Source organism: Sabethes cyaneus, chromosome 2 (assembly GCF_943734655.1).
Source record: "Sabethes cyaneus chromosome 2, idSabCyanKW18_F2, whole genome shotgun sequence".
NCBI lineage: Eukaryota > Metazoa > Arthropoda > Insecta > Diptera > Culicidae > Sabethes > Sabethes cyaneus.
In genome coordinates, this window is record NC_071354.1 from 43,209,945 (window position 1) to 43,222,674 (window position 12,730).

Below are 12,730 nucleotides of genomic sequence, written 5' to 3' on the forward strand. Positions count from 1 at the left end.
TATATGAGACTAACCTGACTATTCAAAAATTTTCTGGTAAGGCCAGTAATTACGAAAATTAAGATACCTTTAAAAAATACCTTTTAATAAATTTAATATAATGCCATTGGTGCTCATATACAACCATAATTTGATAATTTATATCTAAAAATATTATGCACATGCGAGATTTAAAGTGACTCGAAAACCTCGTGACAAATTTGAATTTATTATACCTGAAAACAAAAATCAGGCATAATGAAACAAGCCCATATAGTTCCTAAGTTGATAAGCATTTCCTCCTATCAACGCTAATATGCAGAGATATAGCGCCCTACACGCTTAAGTTCAAATGAACATTGACGTTAAGGGGCAAAACTAAAAAGTATTTTTTCCACAGTGTTAAGGTGCTTTTGTACATGATTTATAAAACTTTTCGGACTGCTTGAAACTATTCTGATTCTCTGAAGAGAGTTTTTGAAAAAAATGATGCCTTCTTGCGAGTAATTCCGGGTCAAAATTAGGACATTTTAAAGTAAAAGTTCTATAGTTCCTAAACAAACAAAGATAGAGGTATAGTATATTCAACAATGTTGTGTATTTTTACTATTTGCATATTTGCATAATTTTATGAAACAAGAAAAAGTCATATAACAACTACAAAGACAGCTAAAATAGAACAACTGATTTTAACGATTTTTCATTTATGAGAATAGGAGGTTACTGTCTTCAGCAAAATTTCTTGTAATAATATGCTGTAAAACTTTGCAGAACACATCAGTGTGTTATATTGAAACAGAAAAAAATTAATTTTTTATTGCACTTTTAGGAACATTAACCAAAACTTGACTTCCGCTGGACGAGAGAACTTTTAATTTTAGGAAACTCTTCCAAAGGTTCCATAAACCTAAAACCAAGTTTTTCCGCTCAAAGCTAATGTGCACCAAAAAAGTTTCTGGACTAGTGCGCTGTGCCCGGTTCACTGAGCTTTCGGTTAACCAATTGAGGGTTAAGTTTTAATTTTTAGTAGAAGTCTTCGATATTGCAAGGTCTTAAGTATTGAATTTTGAAAAAAATTTCGAAAAAAAATTTCCCGATTTTGTCAGTTTCCCTATTTTGTTTGGGCTGACAAAATCGGAACAATATTGTACAACTTTTATAAAGACATCGTATTTTTGGTACGCATTTAAAAACTTTTTTAATCACCCTAGGCCGTATGAATAAAATAGTTTGCTTTGCTTTTCCCGTGTAAATCTTATGGGAGAGTTTGCTCTAACTCTTTTAACACTCCTAATGTATGGAAACAATAATGCAAAAAGATAGAACATAATTCATTGGCATACTTTGAGCAAAAAAAAAAGTTTTCCAATTATATCAGTTTTCCAATTACCGTGAACGTATCATATTCTGCGCAGTTAAGACATTTTTATGATTCTTCCGCTATTCTAAGTATACTAGATTTAAATTAACAACGTGGATAGCAGCAAAGTGTAGTGCTACGGTCAATAATATCTGGTAAAAAATATGGGAATTATAAGTCGACCAACAATTGAGTATATTTTTCGTTTTGTAAACTTATCCACGGTGCCTAATTCTGTGCACTTTCTTGCCCCTGTTCCTAATTCTGCGCATGTTTGCTCCTAATTCTGCGCACCCAAAAAGTGAAAATAAATACTCCTGCCATACTGTTTATGTCTTTATACGCTGAAAGCACACCAAAAAATCCGACATTAGCCATTACCATAATTAAATCCACGATCCGGCCTTCCTGTGCTGTCCGGGTGACAAAGGAATATTGTTATCATTTTGATTGCTTCATTTTAAATATTTTATTCTCGATAACGTGAAGGGCGAATTGATTCAGGTTCTCTGCATACTGAACATTACACTTTAGACTAATACCAAAAATTGTGTTTTCATATAGAAACCACTGCCCCACTCTCTGACAGCCCCTTGAGGTTGGACATTAAAAAAAGAAGACATGGTTTCATGAATTGGCGCTCGTGGGTTTGGACCCCGAGACACAGCACAGGATTCCAATCAATGGAAGTTAAAGATTCTGCTTAAATTTTCATGCCTCCATACCTCAGCCATTTGGGCGAGGTTGCGTTTTCTTTCGCGCTTTCTTCGTAGGATACATTACTGCGCAGAATTTGGAACATGAATAAAAAATCTGTGCCTAAATCTGCGCATTATTGCATTCCATTTTTCTAAGGAAAGCAATGCATGCAATCACTCTTTCTGTGTAAAAAATGACTAAAACTAATTATTCTTCCTAATTATGCTGGGTAATTTGATCATTGCAAAGAATTTCGATCATAAATTTGTTAATTTTCTAGCAGGACAATCTTAGCGTTGGTGCTAACGACGATGTTTTGTACCATATAAAATGCTTTCAGTTTCACGTTAAATTATTTCGCTTTCAAATATTATGGCCCATTTGTGAATAATGGTGTAATATTCAACAGACATGATCATAGTTATGAACAATGTTAAAAAAATACTTATATAGGGTATGTTGCTACATCGTCGTAATTGCCTATTCCCGTCCTATCCAACACAAATTATTAAAAATATCAGCATTTTTATAGCACACAACGCAAAACTAGTTATTCCCTAATATTTTAGTTTGTTGTCTATCATACGCGATCAATCAAAGTGATCTGAGATCTATTTAAATGCTTTTTATCATTAAAGAAGCCGTAACAGCCAAATTTCCTACGTTTTTTCGTGCGACGAAGAAGACAATGTCGACTAATCGTTTTAATTTCCGTCATTCATAAATGAAAATAACTCACGCAAGGCATTGTCGTTATTCTACAGCCAGGAAAACTTGCCTGACCTGCAGAAAATTTGCAGAATAACATTTGTCATACCGTCCTACACAAATACATACCCGTTAGCTTCGTAAACATTGTTGTGAATTTTTAGTTCGGACGATGAAAAATTTTGATGGACGGATTTTAAAACGGTACGACGAATTTTAGCAATAAAATCAGTTGCGTAATTTCAATAATATGCTTTAATAGTCGCTTTTCAGTGATTTCAAAGTTCACGAATAGGAAGGTAAGTATGTTTTAGTCAAATCAGCAAAAGAACTTTTGGAGTATTCATTAAATCCATCCAACAAATAATGAAAATTAGAATGGCTTTCCTTATTACGACGGGAATTAGAAAAAAAACCCTAAAGAAAAGTGCGCAGAATTAGGAGCTGCGCAGAATTAGGGGCGGTCACGGTATGATGTAATTTGAAATAAATTAATAAATTTCATAGAAGTTTATACGGACATTAACGTTAACGGGCAAAACTAAAAGGTATTTTTTCCACAGTGTTAAGGTAGAATAGACGAATATACTACAAGTGTATCTAACATACCTAGCATTCCTACCTAGTGAACCTTTACCCCATGCGCAAGTCAGCTTACGGTCAGCAGATTGTTTTTACGCGCCAAATCGCCTAACGCCTCTAGTCGATTGAGCACGAGAATCATGCATTTCTTTGCTTTCAGTGTGTTAGTTTGCGCTGCGCGAATTCCGAACACCGGTTGTTTACGTTCAGTTCTAGCAGCGACAAGCAGCAAGAGAAGCAGGGCGTACAAAAAACAGCTAGTTCTATACGTATAGGTTCGGCGGTTGTAGTGCAGTTACGTGAAATAATATACGCCTCATCGCAAGCGAACTGAGATTCTCGCGCAAAGACTTTTAGTATACAGACTACTTGCAAAACGGAGCAAGCTCTACCTAATTGTTTAGGGATTCGAAGTGTCAAAAAGTGCCACTGTTGAACTGCTGATAGTAGAATATATTCAGCAAGGCCTCTTGCGCAAGTGTAAACAGCCAATCGAGTAGCGTTTCCTTCTGCTGGCAATGGCACCACCGATTGTAGCTGCGGCTGCCGTCGCTTCCACACCCTGCTCGGTCAGAGACTCATCGGCGGTAGGCTCCGGTAGTGTCACTCCGCTGGCTACCGGCAGCAGCCAAAGCCACGGCAGAAATATCAACATCACCGAAGAAACATTAAAGCTAATCGCTTGCGTCAAGGCAAGACCGGCGCTCTGGCATCGGAAGCATCTTCGGCAGCGCGTTCAGGTTGCGCATCGCGGTTGGGAGGAAATTCGTGAAACATTCAACTCCGCTGATGGTGAGTGTAAAAGCGTTGTTAATACAGGGGACGGCAATAGATTACGTTGCGGTTCGGGCGTTTGTCTATGAACAAATAGTTTCGAATATTACAAAAATATTTAATTAATTTGATTACTGAAATCATTTTTTTTTCTCATTTACAGTGACATCACTTAAAACCCGCTGGAAGACTTTGCGAGACAGCTTCCGTCGAGAAGTGAAACGTATTGAAGATGGCGATCAGGATAAGTCTACATGGCCTCTGTACAATACGTTGTCATTTCTGATTGGCCATTTCCGTACGAAAGAAAACTACTGCCACGGTGATTCACAATCGCCGGACGAAACAAATAAGGAGGAGAACAAAGAGCATTGGCAGTACGGCGTGGATGGCGAGCACGATCCTGATTACAACGAAACCATTCAATCGATATATCCCGAAGCAAAAAGGAGACGGTATGAAACTGTGTCTACCGCCGAATGCAATTCGCTTGCCGAAGAAAGTGATCCGGAAGATCTGATCGCGAGCTTCCAGAACGTTTCGAATGCCGAATCGTACGAAAATTTGCAAATGGAAGCCGCTCGCAGCTGCGAGGTAATTGAGGTTTACCCACAACAACACAGAGAGGTAACGTTCAAAAATCGACTGCGCGCACGCATGAAAACGGAACCGGTTGAGTTGGAAGAGCAAACTGTTGCACACGATGGAAGCGTCAAACTGGACTCCGACTACAATTTTCTGATGAGCCTGCATCCGTTCCTGAGACGATTGTCTGGCAAAAAGAATCTCTCGCTAAGGATTCAAATCCAACAAATGATTGCTGATGCATTGGATGAGGATTAGGACGCCGTTTGAAACTCAGATCAAACGAAGCTCTCTGTTGATATCTATGAGTTGAAATATATTTAACTTGTTTTTAATAAATCTCTGCTCCTGTTTGTTAATATATCTGAGTCCTGCGGTAACTTTTATCGTAAAACTACGGGTTACTAGTAGGTAGAAGTGTAAAATCAATATCTGAAAAAGCTGTCATCATTTTAAGCAAATTTCGAACATATTTTTATTTTATTTTAATCATTTGATTAAAGTCGATATCGAATAATCTGTCTATCTATATATATTCAGGGTGTTGTTAGGTTTTTTTTACAAATATTTCAGGGGATGATAGAGGACCATATTTGACGAAAAAGAATCCATCTACGCTTATGATCGCATACATTTGAATCGTTACAGAGTTATTGACGCTTTTAGTAAACAAGTATGCTAGCTAACTCAATTCTGTTGCTTTTATTCGAAAGCTGAGAAAATTTTGTTCTGAAAATTGTTCGTAACCCTCTCTGTCCCAGGGGTGTTTTGGCTGTTTACAGTTTTTGATCATGTGAAAAAGCTTTAGTATCGGAAGTCCTGAAGCACCTGTGCTGCCATAGGGCAGAAACGGTTAAACTTTAGACTTCAAGGAATTTAGTAACTTTTCAGAAGCAAAGAGCTTTTAAATAAGTGTTTCTCAAGGCGTTTTCATCAAATTTGTTCGGAAAAAGCGTGATAAAGTTGATCGTCCTCGTGTCAGTGTGGGACGCTAAACAGTACTGTAACGATGGTCCTCCGGCGACACAGGGGGTTGGTGCAGGCCCAACAAGCCATCCATAAAACATACTACACTAGAATCTCGTTTTACGTCCATTCGTTTTACGTAATTTCGTTTTACGTCACCTTTTTCACGTCCGAAATTTGAATTAACGTCCTCTCGTTTTACGCCCAAAATTTGAATTAACGTCCACTTTTTACGTCCAAAATTTGAATTAACGTCCTCTTTTTTACGATCGATTTTTTTTACGTCCCCCAACAGTGGACGTAAAACGAGATTTAAGTGTAGTACAGTCAGCAAATAATGAAAATAGGGACCGGAAAAAAGGACTAACGATTGGAAGCTTGGAACTGCTCTCAATTTTCTGGGAAGTACCCGCATTCTTTCCGACTTATTGAGAGCCCGCAAGTTCGACATTGTAGCGCTACAGGAACCACTACTATTTAGGTGCATGCATTTTCCTAGGTTTACTGACTAGTAGGGATTATCCCTTAGTTAAGTCCAAGCGAGCGACAGCGGATAAGGACAGCGTGTATCCATTGTTTGTGCAGGTTGAAGGCCGACAATATTTTCGGCCAAATATGAAGTTCGGCCATTCGTGTTTCGGCCTTTTGTAATTCGGCCATTCATGATTCCGCCATTAGGTATATTATGTCATTTGTTATTTCGGCCATTTGTGTTTCGGCTATTCGTAGGTAATCCAGCCTGCATAAATGTTGAGTACATGCTGTCCTTACTCGCTGCCGCTCGTTCGGACTTAACTAAGGGGTAGTCCCTACTAGTCAGTAAACCTAGGAAAATGCATGCACATAAATAGTAATGGTTTCTGCTGGGGGGATGCCCCCCCCCCCCCCCCCCGACGGCGGGTCACCGGCGCACATTCACGGCCTGCAGCCGTCTCACCCTGAATCATCTAGGAAACATTTGCTACTGCCACGATCAATAGGCCTCGTACCCTATAATAAAAGTAAATAATTCGCGCTTGGGGGAACAAAGAATCGTCAATCATCTACACTCTATCTATCAAAATAAAAAATAAGACGCAGAGTATGTCTTGTTTTTCTGAAACAAAGGTACAGAATTATACGAAAAGCTTTTCTCCTTCACCTATCAATGACGCGGATCATCACAGAGCTGCGAGTGGAACAAAAAGCAATAGAAGGGAAAATTTTACAGGTTTTTCAGGGGGATGTTTTAAACTCGCGGAGAGAAATAGATGAAAAAATTTATTCAAAATGTGTAAGGTCTTACAACATGAGCAATAAAAGTGTTGTTGATTTGGGCATTCCGGGAAAATTCGACCTTTCGTGATTCGGCCATTCGTGATTCGGTCTTTCGTGATTCGGCCTTCTGTGACTGTTGTTGGAAATCGGCCATTTGGATTTCGGTCATTCGTGATTCGGCCATTTGTGTTTCGGTCATTCGGTACCAGCCCCTTTTATCGTGATGGGCCACATGCAAATTGCGAATGTGATTGGGAGGTGGTCAATCGGCAGCCGTATCTGCAAGTTGAGGATTAGAGACCGTTTCTTCAACATTAGCATTAACAACGTGTATATCCCACACCTAGGAAGTGACGAGGACGATAAGGACGCTTTTTACGCGCAGAAGAAATGGAGTGCGAGGACATGGAAAAGCTGTATCGTTCTGATGAAATGCGTAAATTCTACAAGAAACTGAACGTATATCGCAGAGGCTTTGTGTCGCGAGCCGAAACATGTCGAGATAAAGACGGAGGGATCTTGTCGAATGAACATCGATGATCGGTGATCGATAGCTAGAAGCAGCACTACAATAAGCACCCGAATGGCACGGAGACGGAATATCAAGACAACAGGGAGAATGACTACATCAGTAAGGCGGATGATGGTGATATGCCATCCCCCACGATCAGGGAAACAAAAGTCACGAACGCACAAGAGACAAAGATATTGTCCCTACTTCAAAATGTTGCGACAACGTATGATGAAAGTTTGACACCACTGCATGGAAGTTAGGACAAAGACAAGTTATCGTAGCTGTTTACCGTGGATACAGATGTTTCACGACAACTAAGTTGTTGCCTGCGAAAAAGACACACTGCTGTATGCAATACGTATTGTGCGCAACAAGAACAATCATGTCACACTGTGTCGGCAGCGGTAGTGTTTGGCAGTTACCAAGGTAACTATGGTAACTTAAGTACGCCAGACTTTAGGTCAAAGCAAGCTGGTATTTTTCTTAAGGTTTTTGCTGTTGGTCCCTTTTGTTCAAGTTGCGGATAAAGTATTGTCTTTAACCAGCCGACCAGCCGACGAAATATATTATCATCGAAAGTTGTCCTGCTTGCTGGTGTAAAGGGACATTGATTTGTCCTAACATTTTGTTATCGTGATACATTCTGGTTGCTATGTGTGTTTGTTTTATAGGTAGAATAACTGATTTATCGCTTTTCGTTTTTGTCGGTTATTTCTGCGTATGAACAATGATATTTTGATTCCCTGCCCTCGATAGATGACGTGATCGAAGCAATCAAGCAGCTCAAGAACAACAAGGCAGCTGGCAAGGATGGTATCGCAGTGGAGCTTATCAAGATGGGCCCGGATAGGTTGGCTACCGGTCTGCACCGACTGGTAGTCAGGATCTGGGAAACAGAATAGTTACCGGAGGAGTGGAAGGTGGGAGTAATATGCTCAATATATAAAGAAGGGCGACAAGTTAGAACGTGAGAACTATCGAGCGATTACCATTCAACGCCGCCTATAAAATGCTTTCTCAGAGCATCTTTAGCCGTATATTGCCGCTAGCAAATTGATTCGTGGAAAGTTACCAAACCGGTTTTGTAGACGGGCGATCGACAACGGACCGAATCTTTGTGCTGCGACAGATCCTCAAAAAGTGTCGCGAATACCAAGTCCCTACGCACCAACCTAGTCATAGATTTCAAGGGCGCCTACGGTACTATCGACCGTGAAGAGCTATGCAAAATTATGGACGAAAACGGTTTTCCCGGGAAGCTAACTAGACTGATTAAGGCCACGACGGATGATATTCGGTGCTGTGTGAGGATTTCGGGCGCGTTATCAAGCCCGTTTGAAACATGCAGGGGACTTCGACAAGGCGCTAGTATTTCCTGGGGACTTGAAATCACTGGCCGTTTTTGAACGTCGTGTGCTTAGGACTATCTTTGGTGGTGTATGTTAGAACGGTGCGGTGTATGGAGGAGAAGGATGTACCACGAGCTGGCGCAGCTCTTCGCTGAACCCAGTATCTAGAAAGTTGCTCAAGCTGGAAGGGTACAATGTACGGGACATGTTGTGAGAATGCCGACAACAACCCCGCAAAAATGGTTTACGCCTCGAATAGGGTTGGTGGGACAGAAATTGTGGGACAGTCGAGAAACTGGAGACGCACAGCCATGGACCGAGTTAGTTGGCGAAACATTATTTTGCAGATCAAATCCTAAGGGACAGCGAGCCAGGATAAGTAACTAAGTAAATGAGTAACAACTTTGTAACAATTCAAAAAGGATTTTGTCCATCAAATGTGGTCCTTTATTATCCCCTGAAATATTTGCACCAAGCTATCTAACGCTGTGATAAAAGTGAGCCGTATGTTTGTATGTTCTGTTTTAACTCCAGAACGCCTTGACCGTTCTCCACCAAACTTGTTCCTTGATATAAAGAAAGCAGCATTGGGGGGTTGGCAAAAAGTGGGTGGTCTCTGTCAAGAGGGGGGGGGGGGGTCCAAATAAGTGAAAAGGGTTGCGTTTCTACTGCATTCAGACCGATTGCAGTTGCACAAGTGGCTGGGAGACAAGACCGCGGGGTGGTTTGAGGGCTGAAGTTACGCAGGGGGCCTTAGAGGGAATATATGAGAAAAAGGCTTTGTTTCTCTTCCTTTATAAGGATTTTCAGAGAGCAAATTCGTCTGAACAGTTCTTCATCAAACTTCTCAAGTAACAATGTGAGTTTTATTGCACTCTTATAGTGGCTTTTATGACCAATTTTGGTAATTAAAAACCATCATAAGAGTATGATAAAGCCCAAATTGTTGCTTGAGTTGGCACCCATGTTCTTTGACATAAACGAATCGGCATAGAGGGCTTAGCTTAGCTTAGCTTAGGTAGACTGCCCATAGTTGCACTCCGTGATTGGCCGAACCAGTAAGATTGCACAAAGAACCAATTAAATGGTGTTTGGGAGTAGCATTATATTCTCAATGTGTAACTTCTACTGATCCAATACTTTGAAAATTGACCAATAACAATGCCGGCCAGCCAAAAGGCTGTTATACATCTGTTTGCTCTTCGAAAATCCCTATAACAAAAGCGAAACAAAGTTTTTTCCCATATATCCCTCCTCAGTGGAACTTCTCCTCCATCCTCTCACAAGTAACAGTTTGAGTTTTATTACGCACTTATTGCGGTTCTTATGACCGATTTTAGTCACCAGAACCGTTATAAATACGTTATAAAACCAGCAATGTCACTCACTTTCACAACTGTAAGAGAAACGCTAACCCCTTTTATTTATTTGAATTTGAACTTCCCTCCCTTTAAAAGTCCCTTTATTAGGGGGGTCCCTTTTATCAACCCCTCTGTGCTGGTTCTTTTATGTGAGCGTGTAGGGCGCTAAATCTCTACATATTCGCGTTGGTAGGAGGAAATGCTTATCAACTTAGGGACTATTTGCTTTAAGAAATGCTTCATTGGTTTCACTGTTCCTGCTTTTTGCTGTCAGGTATTGTGAGCCAATTAGCAATGTGATGATTATCTATATCTTCATAAAAATCGCCGAAAATTTAAAATTGTTGCGCAATGGACAATGTTCTTAATTTAATTTTGTTCTAATCATTCATGAAGTACATTATTATTCTCAGTCGCTCAGTTTCTGGTGCTGTAAAGTTTTTAATGTAATGGTTCGTAAACGAATTAGGACGCGTGATTGATAAATCAAATCAAATCAAAACATTCGTGATAAATCGTCAACTTTATCTACAAGACGGATGCAATATTTTCCGTCCATACAGTGGATTCGCGCGGGACTAGTTTATATTTTACTTACGGAAATAAATGTCCAAAGCATAAAATTCATATCCTCGAATTGAATTCAGGCTCAAATACGTCACATGCGGTTTTTAAACGACAATATGTAATAGTGATTGCGGAAATCCTTTGTAATGAATGAAATATAATCGCTGACGCGCGCGTTGTTTTATTGGATTACTAGCTGACCCGACAAACTTCGTATTGCCACAAATTAACCTGTGTTGTACATATCATGAATCTCGGATGATCTTTGTCACTTCTCGAGTTTTGCAAGACCCCCAGTGGGCGGCGCTTCCGACGGCGGGTCACCGGCAACACTCGCGACCGGCTCGTCCTGAATGATCTAGTGTTACTATAGATAGTTTTTGTGGTCTTGTATTGACTAATGTTTTATGGAAGAGTCTCCAATTTCTCGAGTTCGATTAGTTTTTGAGTTTCGCAAAAATTTCTGTTTTATTTGTATGAGAGTCCATATCCCCCTACCACAGGGGTGAGAGGTCTCTAACTATCATAAAATAAATTCAAGACTCAAAAATCTCCTACATGCTAAATTTGGTTCCATTTGCTTGATTAGTACTCAAATTATAAGGAAATTTGTATTTCATTTGTATGGGAGCCCACCCTCTTAAAAGGGAAAGGGGTCGTAATACACCACAGAAAAAAAATTCTGCCATCTAAAACTCTCACATGCCAAATTTGGTTCCATTTGCTTGATTAGTTCTAAAGTTATGAGCAAATTTGTATTTCGTTTGAATGGGAGCCCCCCCCCCCTCCTAAAAAGGTAAGAAGTCCTAATTCATCATGGGAAAAATGGTTGCCTCCAAAAACACCCACATGCCAAATATGGTTCCATTTGCTTGATTAGTTCTCGAATTATGAGGAAATTTGTATTTCACTTGTGTAGAAGCCCCCCCTCTTGAAGTGTGGAAGGATCCTAATTCACCGTAGAAAATATTTTTGCCTCCAAAAACCTCCACATGCCGAATTTGGTTCTATTTGCTTGATTAGTTCTCGAGTTATGGGGAAATTTGTATTTCATTTGTATTGGAGCCCCCCCTCCTAATGTGGGAAGAGGTCCTAATTCATCACAGAAAAAATTCTTGCCTCCAAAAACACCTACACGCCAAATTTGGTTCCATTTGCTGGATTAGTTCTCGAGTTATGAGGAAATTTGTATTTCGTTTGTATAGGACCCCCCCTCCTAAAGTGGGGAGGGGTCCCAATTCATCATTGAAAAAAAAATTGTCTCCAAAAACACACACATGCCAAATTTGGTTCAATTCGCTTGATTAGTTCTCGAGTTATGAGGAAATTTGTATTTCATTTGTACAGGAGCCCCTCCTCTTAAAGTGGGGAGGGGTCCTAATTTACCATAGAAAATTTTTTTGCTCTCGAAAACCTTCACATGCCAAATTTGGTTGCATTTGCTTGATTAGTTCTCGAGTTATGAGGAAATTTGTATGGAAGTCCCCCCTCTTAAAGGGGAGAGGAGTTATAATTCCTCTTAAAAAGAGGGGAGGGGTCTCAATTCACCATAGAATAAATTCTTGTCACCAAAAAAACACCCACATGCCAAATGTTGTTCTATTTGCTTGATTAGTTCTCGAGTTAGGAGGAAATTTGTATTTCATTTGTACAGGAGCCCCCCCTCTTAGAGTGGGGAGGGGTCCTAATTCACCGTAGAAAATTTTCTTGCCCTCGAAAACCTTCACATGCCAAAGTTGGTTCCATTTGCTTGATTAGTTCTCGAGTTATGAGGAAATTTGTATGGAAGCCCCCCCTCTTAAAGGGGAGAGGAGTTACAATTCCCCTTATAAAGAGGGAGGGGTCTCAATTTACCATAGAATAAATTCTTGTCACCGAAAACACCTACATGCCAAATTTGGTTCCATTTGCTGGATTAGCTCTCGAGTTATAAGGAAATTTGTATTTCGTTTGTATAGGAGCCCCCCCCACTCTTAAAGTGGGGAGGGGTCCAGATTCATCATAGAAAAAAATTTTGTCTTCAAAAACA

The 12,730-nt window shown here is 40.0% G+C and overlaps 1 protein-coding gene across 1 annotated transcript; it reads left to right on the forward strand.

Annotated features, from left to right (window-relative positions):
- Positions 1-3,708: 3,708 nt before the first annotated feature.
- LOC128735345 (uncharacterized) lies at positions 3,709-4,945 on the forward strand. The gene is made up of 2 exons (XM_053829835.1): positions 3,709-4,120; positions 4,266-4,945. The coding sequence occupies exons 1-2, from the start codon at positions 3,847-3,849 to the stop codon at positions 4,943-4,945; spliced, it is 954 nt and encodes a 317-aa protein (XP_053685810.1). The 5' UTR covers positions 3,709-3,846.
- Positions 4,946-12,730: the final 7,785 nt, after the last annotated feature.

What these genes read in the sequence shown, in the direction of transcription:
- LOC128735345 (XM_053829835.1), top strand. Translation starts at nt 3,847, where the DNA reads ATGGCACCACCGATTGTAGCTGCGGCTGCCGTCGCTTCCACACCCTGC. An exon ending in AACATTCAACTCCGCTGATG is followed by an intron (nt 4,121 to 4,265) that starts GTGAGTGTAAAA and finishes TCTCATTTACAG; the next exon opens with TGACATCACTTAAAACCCGC.